Source organism: Dromiciops gliroides, chromosome 6 (assembly GCF_019393635.1).
Source record: "Dromiciops gliroides isolate mDroGli1 chromosome 6, mDroGli1.pri, whole genome shotgun sequence".
Lineage (NCBI taxonomy): Eukaryota > Metazoa > Chordata > Mammalia > Microbiotheria > Microbiotheriidae > Dromiciops > Dromiciops gliroides.
This window is the reverse complement of record NC_057866.1, coordinates 27,100,208-27,118,435: the sequence shown is the minus strand read 5'-3', so window position 1 is coordinate 27,118,435 and position 18,228 is coordinate 27,100,208. Positions and strand designations below refer to the sequence as shown.

General features: G+C 45.5%; 1 protein-coding gene across 1 annotated transcript in view; it reads left to right on the top strand.

Annotated features, from left to right (window-relative positions):
- Window positions 1-18,228, top strand: part of HSD17B12 (hydroxysteroid 17-beta dehydrogenase 12) — a 140,338-nt gene that overhangs the window by 99,476 nt on the left and 22,634 nt on the right. The window contains exons 5-7 of the mRNA XM_043971631.1: window positions 2,162-2,226; window positions 3,381-3,425; window positions 14,020-14,054. Of these exons, the coding sequence (XP_043827566.1) occupies window positions 2,162-2,226; window positions 3,381-3,425; window positions 14,020-14,054 (145 nt within the window). The remainder of the gene's footprint in view (window positions 1-2,161; window positions 2,227-3,380; window positions 3,426-14,019; window positions 14,055-18,228) is intronic.

The following is an 18,228-nucleotide window of genomic DNA, read 5'->3' as shown; positions in this document are numbered from 1 at the left end:
GCTTCGTTCCTAGGCTGACCACAACCTGTGTTTTTTAAAGCATGGAAACTTGAGATGATCTTCCACCAAGTTTGTAGAGCTACTGCAATGAACAAAGTTGGGCAGAGTGCCCACAGAAGCAAAATTACAGCAAAAGAATCTGATAACCTAGAGAAAGAAGTCCTGGGTTTAGGGGGAGTGAGACATTGAGAATGATTTGACTGTGTAAGAAGGGAGGGAATTAGGTGTAGACCGTGGGGCAGGTATTGAGGGTGGGGAGGGAGTGGCCACTTGGCAGACAGAGAAGGAATCTCCTTGTACTATTTTCATGAGAGAGAGTTACATGATGATGTTTTTTCACAAGGCGGACCTTAATGGGAGCAAAGAGACCTAGGGAGGGGGAGGGCAGGTTTGTGGCGGGGCCACGTGGCCTTCATAATTGACCTGTAGTCTAGGTCTGTGTAGTGAGGTATGGACATAGCTCTTGCAGAACTGGGCCTGTATTTGGGAGAAGGACCCTTTTTGATGACTAAAATTAAAATTAAAGCCTAGCAAGACTAGAAACTCTTAATTTCTCCTAATCCTTAGTAAAGTAGCCTTGATAAATAACATTTACTCATTTTTGTCCTCTGCTTACTGACTTCCAGGCAGTGTTCTGACCTAAGAATTTTACCCTGCTTTTGTAAGTAGATTCTGGAAAGCCTGGATACCAAGTGACTTTCATAAGGCTGAATGTTGTAAACCCATTGCCTGGGTTCCCTCCGTGTGCTCTCCTTCTGTGGGTAGTAGCAACAGTAGCAGCTTAATGTCTATAATTTAGAATAGCTTCAAATCCCGGCTCTGACGCTTGCTTTCTGCATGACAATAATAACCTCACTGGGTCTTATCGTCCTCATTTATGAAAGGAGAGGTTGGGCCAGAGGACCCCTGGGGGCCGGTTGAGCTATAAATCTATGATCCTGTGTTCCCGTAATCTCATTTTTAGGAGACAGGGTTGAGGCCTAGATTGGGTTTCAGATCTCAATTCTGCCGCTTACTGGCTATTTGACTTCAGAGAGGTCACTTCTCTGGGCCTCAGTTTCCCCCAATTATAAAATGAGAGAGTTGGACTAAGGACCTCTAGGCTCGCTCCCAGCTTTGACTCTATCTATGATCTTTGAGTCTCACAGCAGGCCTGAAAGGAAGGGAAGGCACGGGATTATAATCCTCGCTTTACAGATGAAAAAACTGAAGTTGAAAGATCTCGGATGTCTTGCCCACCAAGATGGAGACAGATCTCCGATCTCTTTTCTCTCTTCATGTGCAGGACTTCCTCCATCATGCCGGGCCGAGTCTTTGGATACTACTGCCGTCGCTACAAACAGGCTTCTTTGACACGTTTTCCTTTACCAACATTTTATTTTAGCTCATGATTTCACTGTCTTTTATCTGCTTAAACTTCTCTTTTTCTAATAATTAATTCTCTACTTACTAAATCCTGTTTAGACTTCTGTTAGCGACTCTTAATTCGTATCCTGTTAATGGGCTGCTAGATGAAGTTAGAGGGGATCGCCCACATCCCGTTGCCCCCAAGCTTCATTGGTCTTACATGAGACCAGATCCTGCCGGTAGGAGGAACCTTGTTTGACTGACAACATTAACCATTCATAACCTCATTCCTGGGGGTGTAACTGCCTGTTTTCAGTCAGTGAATTAATAAACATTTATTAAGCACCAACCATTGTGCTAAGCCCTGTCGTGTTTCACTTCCTATCAGGCTTTCAAGTAACCCATTAGCAATGTTAGTTGGGGGAGAGGAGTGCTTGTATGTTGGAGGCATTGTCTTTGAACAATTCAATTAAGTATAGGAAGGTAAACAGAACACAAATCAGGAATGTAATCGATAATCCTGAAGTCTGATGATTATTTGGAAAAGTGTTAAGTTCTTTGGTAAGAGAAACTCCAAAGACAGATATTTGCATTTAAAGATGAAACCTTAAACGCTGAATTTTCTTCCTATTCAAAGATTTTATTTTTGTTATTGGAAAATAGGGCAATCTGAAGGTACGAGGATTAGCTTGCTAACATGTTTTAGGCTGCTTTACATGTTGTAAATTTTAGGGGACTATTTTTCATTCTGTCATTCTCAAGAATCTTTAAAATACATGTCAGCAAACCAACAACTCATATTTTTGTCTTTCAGTGAACAATGTGGGTGTGTCATATGAGTATCCCGAATACTTTTTGGATGTTCCAGACCTCGATAATGTAAGCTATTTTTGAAACATTTCTGAAAACAAATATTTGAAAACCTATCTGGTGGTAGGACACATGCAGCCAAGCTAGCATTGACATGGGAGGAATGATTTCCTTGGTGTGGACAGGCTTTCCCCCTAAGAACTGTGTAAACATGTCAAGGAGAGAACTGCTTATTTTAACTCCCAGGGGTGTTCAGAGCCTTTTGCACAATGTTCCTGGGTCTTTTCAGGTCAAGGGAACTCTTGCAACATCTGCGTTGAAGTAGTCGAATGGACCTCTGCAGTTAGTGGCTCTCAAAGGGGTTAGAAGGTAAACTTATAGGTCCATGGGCGTGTCCTGGTCTCCTGACTCTCCCCCAGTGATGCCCATGTCATGAATCATATTGTGCCATGAACAGAAATGTCAGAGAGGTGCTGTTGTGGTTGTACACTTTAATTTGAATGGGGACATGACAATATAGAAGGGACCTCAGAGGCCACGAAGGACCTCCACCCCCATTTTACAAAAGTAACTGAGGTCTAAGGATTTCATTGAGTTAACCTATGTTACACAGTTTTGACTTTTTTGGGGGGTGGGAGGGTGGGGCAGTGAGGGTTAAGTGACTTGCCCAGGGTCACACAGCTAGTATGTGTCAAGTGTCTGAGGCTGGATTTGAACTCAGGTCCTCCTGAATCCAGGGCCAGTGCTTCATCCACTGTGCCACCTAGCTGCCACCCACAGTTTTGACTTTTAAAAAGCCAGTTGTGCTTAGCGTTCTTCTCAGGTGACAGATGAAATCAACCCCACCTGTAAGTGGAAATGGTATTGGCTGTGGTGTTAACCCATGGGAGAGCCAACCACAGCAGTGAGTGGCATTGGGATCTCTGTTCCATCTCTCCTCACCACGCTTTCCTCAGCTTCCTTTAAAATGGGCATAATCACACTTGTTCTACTGATTTCACATGACAAGGTCGTTTTGAGGTGAATCCTTCATAAATCATAAACTACCACAGAAATGTGAGTTCTTAGGATGCTTTATTTTTGTTCTCACTCTTTTTGCCCTCATTTTAAGGACGTCACATTCTTAGGGCAAGTTTCAGGATGTTTTTCCTATCTATAATGTCAATACGTACTTCTAAATGAACTACTTGGAAGTAATGTCTAATTCTTTCATTTTTTTGCAGTTTATCAATAAATCGATAAATATTAACATCCTCTCTGTTTGCAAGGTAAGCAGTTACTTTCTTAATATGTTTTTCAATTTAAGACCTATGTTAAAACAGTGAACTAATCTCAGCTTGTTCCCTGCAACCCATTACCACTGATAGGTAGATGGTCCATTATACCCATGCCCTCAGATCATTGCTTCCTGATGCCCTGTCGAGATGTGGTCAGAAGATGCTGATTAATTTTATTAATCAGTCTGTGGAGAAACATTCTAGGAGTCATACCAGTGTAAGGGAAAAGAAATTGTTTGGGTTATTCACATCATGGCCCAGAGGGAGCCCGTCACCAAGGGGTTAATGGATGTGAATAGTGCTTGGGGTGTGAAGGCCATGTGTACTGGGCAAAGGCCAAAGAGAACTTTGAGGTGAACATCCTTTCTCTGGACTAAGGACTTAGAGCAGTGAGAGCCACAGAGGACAAAGAGGAAGTCGGTGACATGATCTCTCATGTGCAGGGTTAGCAAGGCCTTCCCTGTACTTTCTGGTCATTCATTCATGCGACAAATAAAGTGACCTCTCTGGAGGGCATGGGGCTGACCTGCAGGGACACAGAAATGGACGGCTGTCCTTGCCCTCGGAGAGCTTACTAGCACAGGTCATTGAGAATTCGTGCAACAATAAGACCTCATGAAATTGGCATCATGGGAGAGACCCCGGCTCCCGATTCCTTTAGTGATCGGCGAGCGTGTCTGTGTGCCGGTATTCCACTTGGACATAGCTGATGGCCTTAGACAGTTGTAGGATAAAATGCCCTGTGACTCGGGGGCTGATGCACCTCCCTCAGACTGGCTCGGCGGGTCCTTGAGTGACCCGTGTCTAGGCCCTCACAGGGCTCCTTCCCAACCTCCTTCTGGCCTGCTCAGCTGTGACAGAGCCTGTGGACTGCCAGCTTAGGCTTGGAGACCTCTAGGATCCGTCCCTCCACACCAGGAGGTGGTGTTGCACGGAGGACTCGAGGGGAGGAAAAAAGGCGACTTGTAGAAAGTGCTGTGATACTCTCTGAGGGCAATGCAAACATAACGCCAAATTTAAATGAAGGTTTTCCGCATCTCTAAAGCCTGTGGAGTCGGCCTGTTCTAAACCCCTGGTCTGATTGCTGGTGTGGGATAAGAGGGGGTTCCCACAGCTCCTTCCTCCTGCTTCCCTTGGGGAGTAGAATTCTGGCCTCTGAGTGAGTTATCAGGTGCCTGGGATCTGGGACCTGGGACCCCTCCTTAGGATTTATCGCCTAGGAATTGCTCCCCTCTCTATGAAGTCTGATAGCAGCCTTGCATGTGCTATAGAAACAAACAGCAACACCTGTAGCAAGTCACAGGTGACTGATGCCAGAAGGTGACAGGCCACTATACAGCTTTGGGGCCTCCTCAGCCCATGTGAGTCCTTTCCTGGACTTATTATTGGAGGCTGTACACATAGAAACCTCGAGCCACTAGCAGCCAACCCTGGGAGGTAGGTGCTATTCTTACCCTGTTTTCTGATGGGGAAACTGAGGCAAACCGGTAGAGTGACTTGCCCCAGATCGCACAGCTACTAAGTGTCTGAGGCTGGATTTGAACCTGGGTCTATCTGTTGTGCCCCCTCACTTCCTCTGATAGTTCAGTCTTGGTCCTCACCCATTTCTCTCTCCCATCCCCATGCCTTGGCCCTGCTTTCTCTCGAGCCTGAAAAATCCTTCCTCGAAAGCTCTGACTTTTAGAATCCCTTCCTTCCTCCAAGACTCAATGCAAGCCCCACCTGAAGCTTTCCCAGACTGTACCCTCCTCTTCCACCCCCACTGCTGCTGGTGCCTCACTCCCCCAAACAACCTTGTGTTGTTTATGGTTCTGATCTACTTATGGACACATCTCCTCCCCCAGGAAAATGTAAGTTCTTGAGGACATTTCGTGTTTGTCTTGGTGCTTCTAGGGCTTAGCACAGAAGGCTCCTAATAAATCCCTTTTCATTTATTCATTTGTATCTCTACTGCTTAGCACAGAGGTTGTACACAGGAAGCTCCTAATAAATCCTTTTCCATCCATTCATTCATTCATTCATATCTTCACTACTTAACATACAGTTAGGACCTAATAAATGTTTATTGGTTGTCTGACCAGGTGATTGAACAGGTTAGTCATTGTCATTCCTGGATGAACTATGGGGTGGGACCAGAACATAGGGCAGTGGAGGAGGGCCCAGTGGCCAGAAAGCTGGAGCTCAGTGCCAAGGAGAGGCGGAGGCAGATGGTGCTGTACCCACACGGGGGCCGGTTCTGGACCATCTGTCTCTCAAGCGTTGAATGGTCGTGTTGGGTACACGATTGTATTTAGGAGAGACTTTGGCACAGTTTTGAGCAGACACAGGTTTTACACGTGTAGCTGAACCTCCTACCGGGGAAAGTGCAGGGTGTCGAGTGAATGGGGTGCATCTTCTTTAGATCCTTACACTGTGGGCTGGCAGCCCCGATGAAGGTGGCTTTTGAGGAACCAATTTGGTGCTCCCATTTTGTCCCTGGTGGCCACATACAGTGCGTATCCCAGCCCTTGTGGTAATGAAATACTGAGTGTGTTCTCAGTTTGGCAAAAGGCATGGGCTGTGCCACCAGACCACCAGCAGAGGGAGCCCTTTGGCAATCCACCATGGGAGACTTGGACTGGTCAGGGAGGAGAGGCCTCTGCCCAGCAGCTGAATCCTGAACTCCGTCCCTTCGTGGCTTTAGGGGGATCCCCCTAGTCAACAAGTCGTTTAAAAAGCAATATCCTGTTAGTTTTTCCAAAGAGATGTTTTCTGCATGTGATGCTGACTCATGTCACACTTCCTTGTTAATGCATTTTGAAATCAGCCATTAATACTCTGGTCCACTAGGATGTGCGTTGTGGAATCACTGGGGACATATTTAGCCTTGAAAGATCTGTTCCGTGGTAGTCATGCCAACTGCCATAGATATAACTAGGTAAATAAAGGCTGGGTGGCCCATATCCTTAGGAAGAAGGGTTCATGTGGGACACTCGACACCCTGCACTTTCCCCGGTGGGAGGTTCAGCAAAAATATGGTGTAGAACCTCATTGGACAAATTAGGGGGTTGTCCACCAATAGGACATGTGCCGACACTTTGGGGAAAGCACAGTCTTTGGCAAAAACTTAAATAATGACACCTTGAACGGTCTTTGTATATGAAATGGCTAAGCTTTGGAAAAAATCAATTGTGCCACACCGTTGTTACCTCCTCAGTGTAATGTCGATTTTGGAAATTCCATTTATGGATTGTTTTTGTTTTTGTTGGAGTCTTCAAATGAAAGATTTGGGACTCAGAAATGATACTGTATGGAAAGTGATCCGTAATGGCTACACACACACACACACACACACACACACACACACACACACACACACACACACACCTCTGTGTGTGATTTCATGTTAGGTGTCAGTGTGGCATGCTAGACGAGAGCCCTTACTCTGAGGACAAGAAGGTCCTGCCTTGCTCTGCCACACCTCGGATCCTTACCACAGGGTGATTGCAGGCAGGTCCCTTCACCCCTCTGAGCCTCAGCTTATGTATCTGGAAAATGAAGATTGGATCATTGCACCTGCTTATCTGGGTCCTTTCAGAAGTTCAGCCCTAAAAGCAGTCTCAAAGTGTGATTTGTTGTGAATAAACTAGACAACTCCAAGTGTGAGCTGTTTTTATTATGGTAGATTAGTAGTAAACACTGTGTTCCTGGAGGACAGAGAATGGACTGTGTCTTCCTGCTCTTTGCAGAGACGACTCCCAGAGGGGCTACAGGAACACAGTGGGGCATGCGCTGTCCTCGTGCCACCACCATTTTGGTTGATTTGGCTCGATTCCAAGGCAGGCTCAGTGAGGGGGTGGGGGGGGGGAATGGTGAAAACTGTGCCCAGAAACACCTATGATGTCAAAATAAAAAGCATCAAAACCCACATTTGATTTTAACAATTAGTATGTTGTTTTTCTCCTTTAAAGAGTGGGTTTCTTTTCTATGTATGAAAACTGGGACTTCACTGCAGGAGGTCTATGACAATCCTCGTAGGCTCTCCAAGGAAACACAAGGTAGGACATGAAAAACGTTCTCTGTTTTAGAGAGCGTAGGGGGACATTTTCCATCTTGAATGACTTGGGGTGGGGTCTCTGGGGGAGGACCGCTTAGTACCACAAAGACTTAGAATTGCTATAAAGGGAACAACAAAGAAGCATTTGGCTATTCACCTGAGGATCTCAAAGCACCTTACCAACTTGATCTAATTAAGCCTTCTACCCCCTGTGCAGTAAGTATTATGTAGGCCTCACAGATGTGATTCTAAGAATTTCTAATCACATTGTGCTCCCAGTAACACTGAGCTCAGATTATACAGCTTTCCCAAGGTAATGTGTGTTGGATTGTTCTGATGGGACTTCCAGGAGAGCTGTTGCCTCATTACTGCCAAACATACACTGTAACACCATTATTACCTGGTTGATTTCAGATCGCTATTATAATGGAATTTTAAAAATTATTTTGTAATGAATCTACTTGCCAACAGGTTAAAAGCATTTACTTCTACGAAACACTTGAGTTCAAAATGGCACAGCTCTATTCTTGTTCGAGTTGAGGCCGTGTTTTTAGTTTTATTTGTGGAGAGAAGGGTAGCGAGAGCCTAACTGCCCTAAACTTGTAGGCCCGGGAAGTCTGGGGTCTGACAGGTCTCATTCAGTCTGTTGGCAAAAAGCTTAGCAGAGAAACATTAAGATGGTACAGTAGACACACACAAGTCATCAGTATCACCCCACTTTACTAATGGGAGACTCTCATTTGTAGATGGGTGATTGCATTCCCTGAGCTGGCTGTCAGATGTGTGGTAAAGCTCTAACCCTGCATGACCTCATCGATTAAGGGACAAAGGAGAAGTGATTGCTTCATATCAGTTTATTTTTTTTTTTAACTGACTATTTCCACAAACATGAGTAAAGGATTGGTACTATTAAACCTCATCTTTCTGTGACAGCAAGGAATCACAGCATTTGAGTTAAAAGGGAACCTCAGTAGCCATCTGATCCAGTGCATAGCTAAGATATAGTTCCCTGAGGACACACCCAAGAAGTGGTCACCCAGTGTGGCAGGGAACCTGCAGCCTCCCGAGGTGGCCCATTTGTTTGTGGAGATAATTGAACATACGGCCCTTGTATCAGGCCCAAATTTGTTTCACTGCCACCTGTTACTTCTACTTCTGCCCAGTTTTCCCCATATTTTTACTTGTAAAGGTCATTTCTTAAACTCAAGTATAAGACTGACCTTACATTTATTACGTTTTCTTAGATTCGACCCAATTTTCTTAGCCTTTCATGACAATTTTTTTTAGCTCCTGATTCTGTCATTGGCATATTAGGCAGCCAGTTTTGAGTCTTCTGCAGACTGGATAACGATGCCATGCATTGATACCTTTGTCTAAATCATTGATTTAAAAAAAATATTCGACCACACAGGCCATCCAGATCCCTAGGGCACAGTTAAGAGATGGATTGTGTTCTGTGGAGAACAGGCAGGAGGTCGCTGTCCCTGGAGGTTGGTGGGGCAGAAGACTAGAGACATAAGAGAGGGCCAGACTACGAAGGGCTTTGAACACCAAATAGAGGGTTCGCCATTGGATCCAGGATGGGCTGGGGAGCCTTTAAGTGTGGCCATTCAGCCAGTTCCAAATCCATCTAATTATGCATTCATCCAGCCCACCTGACTTCATTTTATCCACAAAACAATCACATGAAGTACTTTATTAGATGCTTTGGGGGTGGTTTTTTTTAGATTCAATTTTATGTTCAGATTTTCATTCCTTCACCTTTGAGGAAGCAAGAAAAATAAAATCCGCTCCCAACATAGATAGTCGCCCAAGACAAATTCCCACATTGATCACATCTAAAAAAATATACCTCAGTCTCCACCCTGGAATCCATCACCTCCAGATCTGGAGGTGGGGTAGCATGTCTCATCATTGGTCCTCTGGAACTGCTTAGTCATTGTGTTGATCAGCGTTCTTCCGTTTTTTATTTTGATAATTCTCCAATTGATGGACACTCCTTCAGTCTCTCCTACTTTGCCACCACCAAAAAAATATTGGGTACCCAGGGGCCTTTTTTCTCTTTCTTTGATCCGTTTGAAGACCAAACAGCAGTATTGCTAAGTCAAAGGGTCTACACTGCTTAATAGTTTTGGGGAGCATGGTTCTAAGGACCAGATCACAGTTCTAGCCCGAGTACCTGTTTGCCAACAGTCCCACCAGTATCGATCAAATGCTTTTGTCAGATCTAGGTAAACAACTGTTCCCATAGCATTCCCATGGTCTACCCATGTGGTAACCCTGAGAGAAAAGGAAATAAACTCAGTCTAGTATAACTGTCCCTGACAAAACCATGCTGGTATTTTGTGATCACCCCTTTTCCATGATGTTCATAATCCATCTCTTCGTGAATATGTTTTAGAATTTTACAAGGCATCAGAGTCAAGCTTGCTGGCTTGTAGTGTGCAGATTCCTTTCTATTTCCTTTTTTTAGAACTGTGATATTTGCCTTCCTTCAGTCCTTCGGTGCCTCCCCCATTCTTCATGATCTTCTAGATGCCACTGAGAGTGGTTCAGCATTCCCATTGGCCATTGTTTTTTCAGTACCCTGGGAGATAAGTTATCTGAGCCAGCTAACTCAGTTTCATCAAGGAGGACTAAGCATTCTCTTACTGTTTCCTTATTTATCTTGGGCATCTACTTCCTTTTATCCATTTTTGTTCTGTTCTTTGCAGTCCTAGAACCATCCTCTTTGGCAAAGAGAATAGAAACAGAACTCTTCAACCAGACTGTACATTGCTTTGGCAGCATACAGAGCCTGTGTCTGATGAATGCCTCACATGACCGCTTGTGATCATATACCCCAAAGAATTCTAAATTGGGTTGAATCAGAGACTTTCCCTGCATCTGGTTGATTTATCACCATTTCAGTGGCTGTCAGGTCAATAGTACACCTCTTGTTAATCAATCAATGAACATTTATTGAGCATACACCATATGCGGGACATTACTGTGCACTAGGAATTACAGGTACAGAAACAAGGCTGTTGCATTGAACTGCCACAGCCTGAAGGAGCTTATATTCTGATGGGGGTGGGCATAACTCAGATGGGGCAAGTGGCCAGGGGGGAGAGTTTAGATCCTGGCAGTCACAGAGATTATGAAGGGGTTCCTAGGGCAGTCGATTGTCATACTCGGTGTTCTAGAGTGTTTGGGGTCAGCGATGGATCTGACTGAACGGCATCTTCTGTTAACAACTAAGAATGTTTGTGATAATTTAATTAAAATGATTCACACCACAACTTTCTGCTAAAGAGACCATAATGTAATACCCAGTGAATCCATTAATGTTGATGTTGAATGTTCAGAAAAGGATTTTTTAAATGTGATAAAACATGATAGAAATGGGAATTAGGACTTTTGAACTGTATAAGATTATAGTAATAACCATCTCTTGCATCATTTGTGTGCAATTGTATCCCATATAATGTGGTCTTGACTGGTCTTATTTTGCAGTAATGTTGTTAATAGAACCTAACGTTGCAAGCCTCTGCTAGAATGCCTGCTGGCTCTTGACCCACTAATAACACTGGAGTTTGTTCTGCCCAGAACTTTGTTTGGCCGAACGCAGTGTTTGTGCAGAATTCTGTAGTGTCTGGCTAGAGGGTTTGAGAGCTTATGTTGTCTGCTCACAGCAGCTCCGTGAGAAAAACGGCAGGTGATTATTATTCCTTTCTACAGATGAAGCAAGTGAAACTCCCACAGGTACGGTGAGTGACGCGCCAGTGATCAGAGATCACAGACTTAGAGCTAAAGGTACCTGTGCGGTCCCCTTCTCACTCCCATTTCACCGATGTGGAAACTTGGGTCCCAGGGAGTTTGTGACTTGCCTGAGGTTCCATTGGTCACCTAGTGGTCGAGCAGGGCTTGGGACTGTTCTCTGCCCCATAGTTGAACATTCTGTCCTCTGCCACGTGCTGCCTCCCCACTCAGGGAGAGAGTGGAGCTGGCTTCCAAACCCATGTGTCATCCTTGGCGCCTGACACTTCACCCACCCATAGCCAATCTTTTGCCAAATCCTGTTGGTTTTACCTTGAAACATCTCTTATTACACCATGCTCCCCCACCCCCAACACACGTGCACACACGCGTGCGCACACACATATACACCCCATCTCCCTTCTGACACTGCCTGCCAGGTCCTGATGTAGGCCCTCATTGGCTCATGCCTACTCGACTGCTGCTACTTGCTTTCTTTGCCCCAAGTCTATTCCCACTCCCACTCATTTTTCATCCCGCTGTCAAATTAGTCTTCTTAAAGTATAGGTCTGTCTGATCATGCCATCCCCCCATCACCCTCAGAATCAAATATAAAGTCCTTTGCTTGGCATTCAGAGCCCTTCATAACCTACACCCCTCCCCCACCTCATGCCTCTCCCCCAACGGGTGGCACTGGCCTCCTTGCGGTCTCTTGCACCCGACACGCCAGGCTCCTGACTGAGCGTTTTCAAGGCTGTGCCTATCTTTTCCCTGTCTTTGTGTAATGCCAGTGTCTTCCCCCTGAGGATTGTCCCCAGTACGGCTTGTTCGTGCTGTTGTTCTCAGGTTGTGCCCCGTTAGACTGGGGGTTCCTCGAGAGCAGGGACAGCTTTTCTTTGTGTCCCTGGCGTTTGGCGCGGTGCCCGGCACCGAATCAGTGCTTCCTGACTTGACTTCTGGCTTGTGGGCTCTTCCTCTTCCCACCACAGCGTTGTAGCCTTTTGAGGAAAGACTGCGTGAAAAGTAGGAAGTGAGCTTCATAAGACCCTGAAGCTGTGCACAAGCTTTCTCAAGGAGAAGGGGATTTAGGGTCAGAATCTGAAGGTGAAGGTAGTGAATGATGCGTTGGTGAGCATCAAGCTTCAGTCTGTGAGAGGCCGCAGAAGAGGAGCTTGGAACCTTGAGCCACTTCTTAGGCTCCCAGGGCCTCCCTTTGCTCAGGAGTGGTGGACCAGACTATGGCAGTTATCATTTGGGTTTGTTATAACTATTTCAACGCTTTGTAATCCCATAATTTATTGTAAGCATTTAAAAACATTGTTCTGAGCTGGGGTCCATGGGCTTCTCCACAAAGATATCACAAAGTTAAAGGACTCCTGCTTGTATGTAGCATGTAATAATAGAACAATATGATGTCTGCTATGAGTTGTTACTCAAATGTAAAAGAAACTAAGTTGTTTAAAAAAAAATAATCCCTCTTGAGCCCTAATAGATGGTTTGGTGAGTTTCTGTGGTAAAGACAGTGGGAGCAGTGGCTGAATTGAATACATTTTCATTGCAACAGTAGTGGGATGAGAGCATGACTCAGAGCCAGGAAAACCTGGATCCAGGTACCACCTCCTATGTGTGACCCTGGGCAAGTGCTCCTAGCTGGTTCTCTAAGGCTGTGAATTGCAGAGAAGGGGCTGACTCCTCACCAAGGAGTTCCTATCCCACATCAAACCACAAGTAGTCCCCTGGCCTTTCTGGTGGCTAGCTTTCTAGAGATGAGCTACTCCACAATGAGCTCAGCCTTTCCTCAGGAAGACAGTTTAATTAAAACAAAAATTATTTTGAGTGCCTAACATGGTCAAAGCACCGGAGATGAGAGATAACATAATCCCCGATGTTGAGGAATTTCAACATCTCTCCCACCCCCCTTCCCCGAAAAAATCGACTCCCTCATTGGTTCAGGTGCTCATAAACTTTCCAGCTTTCTCAGAGTTAACAGAGCATGCACTCCACTAACAAGGTGACCTCTGTGTTACAAGGAGGCTATTGGGGGTGGCTAGACTCCTTAGCAGATGGAGTCTAGCCCAGTCCCATGGTGGTGGCTGTTAGCACAGGTGTGCTAAGCACCTAGCCCTCCGGCCCCTCCCAGCTCTAGGTGTGCCTTGTGGTGTTTATTCATAACCCATCATTATTTAGGAAGTCCTTCCAAACCACAAATTTGACTTTTGGTGTTAATAAAGTAGTTGTTCTGGCTTTATAACTGCTTACTTGTTCTTTTGCTTCTTATGACCAAAGTTTTCTTTCTTTCTGACTAGAAGAATAAGAAATTAATCTTAAAATACTTTAAGATAATCTTAAACTATTGTTGGCATGCTGCTTTTTGATGGTGCTTTAGGAAAGTGGCCAATCTCATAAAATCAAAGACATTTGAAAGTCTCTATGGATGAGTTAGTTTTAGCAGGTAGCATGTTTGCCTGCGGTAGCATGTGCCCTTTTATAAGGAGGAAGTTTAGTCAGCATCCTTTTCATCAGAAACCCTGTCCTGTTTCAGAATCTCTAGACCTGCATTCAATTTCAGCCAAGGATAATTTAACCTGGTTCACTGACAGAGTTCCCAGAGTTATCTCCAGTAATGTCGTCTGATTCTTCTGTATGCACACTTGACATAACCAAGTGCTATATAGTATATAAAAATAAACAACGATGGGGAGAGGCTCTTTGACTCCCTTCACTTTTGTGGGGGCAGCTGATCTCCCCTCTTTGTCTTTTGCTTGCATCCTCAGCTCTCACAGATGCTTTGTTTTTCTTCTTTTTTTGCAGATGACACAATTGGTGCTGCCCGGCATGCTGGCAAGGTGAGTCATGAGCTCACACACAAATGCTATACAGACAGAGTTCATTATTATTTATAGGGGAGAATCCTTTCTTTGAAAAATTCATTATGGTGACTAATCAAGCTGCCCTCCATTTTCTCCTGCTGGAGTGATGCTGAAGTGAGTCACGGCCATGAGGTGTGAGTCAGCAGCTGGTGGAAGCCTCTTCCACTCAATTCCCTTTTTCTTCCCCCTCTCCAGGACTGTGGTGGCTTCTTTAGACCAGAATTAAAGAGCCACTCTGAGTCATTCCCACTAACGCAATAACCTGCTTTTCTGAGGGGGTGGTTAGGGTTCCTGGGATGTTCCCGGGAAGAGCCTTTTTAAAGCTTTGCATTCCTCTCCATTTGTGACCCAAATCGCTAGGGTTTGTTAGCCAAGGCACAAACTTCTGCTTTGGATTTCTGGAAGGAAGAATGGGTGTGTGTTACACACAGGCAAAACATGCGATGATTATGATGTGTGGAGCCAACCGGTAAGGAAAAGAACCTGAAAAACATCTGCTGGTCTCACGTTCCTCCCAATTCGTATTGATCCCTCTCTAATGGAATTGGCCTCTCACTCTTCTTGGGAATTATAATGTGCAGTCTTAATGGTTAAAGTTTCATGTACTCTAAGGACAGCATTTGGTGCCTTGGGAAAAGTTCCCTTTTCCTTTCCTGAGGACACCTGCGTCACAAGTCATCACCTGGAACCTTGTGTAATTGCTGAGGCTGAGGATCCAAGGTGACTTGATAATTCATTGATCTTAGGCTGTGTCAGCCCTCATTGCTCCCTGGCTGGGACAAGATAACCTCTCCCTCAGACAGGAAACAAGACTTAGTATCATGGGCTTTGGAATCAGAAGACGAATTCACTTCTAAGTCTCTCAGAAACAAGACATAAATTGCTCCAAAGGGCTAGTCAGACAAAGACAAGCGTCTGGCACTGAGGCCATGTGATGACTCGGAAGACAAAGTCTAGATGGTGACTTAGCCTATTAGGGGAAAAAGACAAGCTTCACCAAAGAGTAAGAGCCTTAACATATGGATCGAGATTTTTGTTTCAGCCTGGACAAGACAGAGAGACAGGGCAAGGGCAAAGACTGGACTTGCAGGTGCCCAATGTCAAAAAGACAAATGGGGTTAATGAGATCACTCAGCACAGGATGACTGGCAGCTCAGAAGAAGACTCTTTGAGGCCACATGGGGAAGGGCCTTCCTTATCTAGGAGGCCTGAGGAGAAGCTGTTTCCCCAAAGATTTAACGGGATGAGATCAGGGGTTCTTAAACTTGGGGCCCAGGAATTTGTTTTTAAAATATTTTGATCACTGTCTTTCAGTAAAATTGGTTTTCTTGGTAAGGTTCTGTGCTTCATTTTATTGCTTTAACAACATTCAGAGAAGGGGTCCCTAGGTTTCAGTAGATGGCCCATGTAGGTTGAGTACTCCATTTAGATGACTGATTCTAGCTTCTGATCCTTTGATCGTGGTGTGATCCATGGAGTAGAGGCTGTGCCACCTCACTCTTCCTCATATTAGAAATTTGAGTTTGTCTATTTAATGTCTTTGGAGTAAACATAATCCCTACCTTGACCTGTACTGAGTCACTGGAAACCTTATTTCTTATCATAGAAGATGAGAGGCAGGGTTCCCAAGAGGGAGGAGGTTACCTCTCTCTAGCTTCACCATCTCTCATCATCATCTGGGATTACCCCTTCTGTCTCAGCTCTCCTTTAGGTTTTGATAGACACAATGGGCAGCCACTGCCTCCCAGGGATCTGGGTGTGGAAATACCTACTTTTTTTTTTGGATTTTTTTTTTTAAGTGAGGCAGTTGGGGTTAAGTGACTTGCCCAGGGTCACACAGCTAGTAAGTGTTAAGTGTCTGAGGCCGGATTTGAACTCAGGTCCTCCTGACTCCAGGGCCAGTGCTCTATCCACTGTGCCATCTAGCTTCCCCGGAAATACCTACTTAACACACCACAGGCAAATTCACAAGCAGATGGGAAGTTTTGAAGAATAATTTCACTAAGAAACTTAGGTTAAAAGAACGACAGAGAAAGCCGCAAAAATTGTGTGAGCTGGGTGGACTGAGAAGGCAGGCTGATCTTTCCCAAGGACAGTTTTCTACATGGGTCATTCCCAGGAGTATCTCAAGAGCCCATGGTTTGGTTCTCCCTTTGACTTGATCTAGGCTCCTGGGCTGAGAAGAAGGAAGAATGAAAGGAAGAAGGGAGCTGTTTGTGGGAGAACCTGGCAGCCGTGGGCAGGCCAGACCAGGCCAGGTTTGCTGCAGTCAGTGCTGAGGACCAGTGAGGAATATAGAGGGGACAATCAATGAAGTGCAACCACACACCTTCCCTTCTACCATTACTTGCTAGGGGAGAGAACTATCCCACCCCACCCCACCTGGCCCCGCCCCAAAGTTTCTAAAGCATCCCTTGGAGCCTTTTTTTTTTTTTGGTATCCTAAGTGAGCCCCTTCCAGCTTGCTTTGTGCCCTGCCTGTAAATGGGGTCCTTGTTTTTGTTGAAGCTCCTGCAGTGCATAACCATCGAGGGAGAGACAGGAGCCCTTAGAAGTGGTCTTTGTTCTTATCTTTGCTCAGTTCTGGATGGGAGCTAACAGAACATCCAGTCCTCCAGAACAGTCGCCTTGAGACCTGTGATCCCTCCACCAATATCTCTGCAGTCGGGTGACGGTGTTATTGCTGCAGAAGTAGAAAGTGCAGACTTACATGATAGAGGAAGCGTGAGCTTCCCACTTCCCTGGAATTGTCAACACTGTGGACAGCTGGAGCCAGGAGGTGGTTGCCATGGCAACTTGGGGAAAGCTAAAAATAGCCTGTTTTCTCCTCTCTTGCTTAAGGTGGCATTGATACATGGTGGGGTGGTGGGGCAGGTAATTCTTTGTCATTGGCTAAATGTTTGCAAACTTTGACTGACAAAGCCTGTTTGTATGCAATAAGGATCTGGATGTTGGCTCTCATTAGATGACTGACCCTGGATTCTCGGGTTCTCCTCGTGATGCGGTGTCCGGATTTATGATCTGTCTCTCAGACCTTGAGAGGGGGAGTGGGGAGGGGGTGTTGAAATCAATTTGCATCTCCTGCTTCCACTCAATGTCATGCTTTCTGAAAGCACACATATGTGCTCCCTGCCCAAGGACTGCAGCACTGTGACAGGCTTTCTAGCGCCTGCTCTCCTTCCTGTCATCAGCTGCCATCCAGTCCCCACTGTATGCTGTTCCACAACTCTTATTCCCCGCCTCAGAAACCTTCAGTGACTCCCTATTACTGATATAGTAAATGATGTAGGCATCTGTGGTAGCCTTGTCAGCTTACAGTAAGGACCCTGGCCCCTATGCCCCCTTCATCTCTAGTTCAGCTCACGTGTTGTTATTTCAGAGAACTTTTTCTTATTTCCCCAACTCAAAGCATCCTCTACCTCCAGATATTTTCCTTGAGCACTTGGGGTGTCTCATTTGCAACTCCCCTCTACTTTCCCTAATGCTTACCTCTGGGCATGGTGCGTCTCCTCTCCCCTGCCGCCCCCCCCCATGCCCCCTGGTAGACTATGATGTCTTTCAGAGCTGAGACTGGATCGGTTTTTTGTTTTCACATCCTAGCTCAGTAGACGTTGGTAGGTTTGCCTTGTGCGTACTGCACATAACATGAGTTCCATCTTCTACAAAACAGACCGTGACGCATCCTTACCCTTGTTACCCAGATCCTATAATAGATCCTGCATGAGGGATTTGCCCATTGGCTCAGGGGCCTTTCTCTCTATTTTTTGGTAGTCTATGGGTGGGTATGAGCACAGCTTGCCAGGGTGTCTAGCCATCTGTTCTTTTCTCCTTCTCACTACAGGATCCTCCCACTTCCCTTTTTAGTCCTTCCTCTCTGTGATACTTTTTTTTTCTTTTTTTGCAGGATAATGCGGGTTGAGTGACTTGCCCAGGGTCACACAGCTAGTAAGGGTCAAGTGTCTGAGGCCAGATTCGAACTCGGGTCCTCCTGACTCCAGGGCCGGCGCTCTACCCACTGCGCCGCCCAGCCGCCCCTAAAATACTGTTTCAAAAGGTCTTTAGGTTTCCTTCTCATTCGCGGCAAGGATCACCTTGATGCAAATTCCCGAATATTTTGTTGGGATGAAACACAACTTCTGGGTCAAATATTA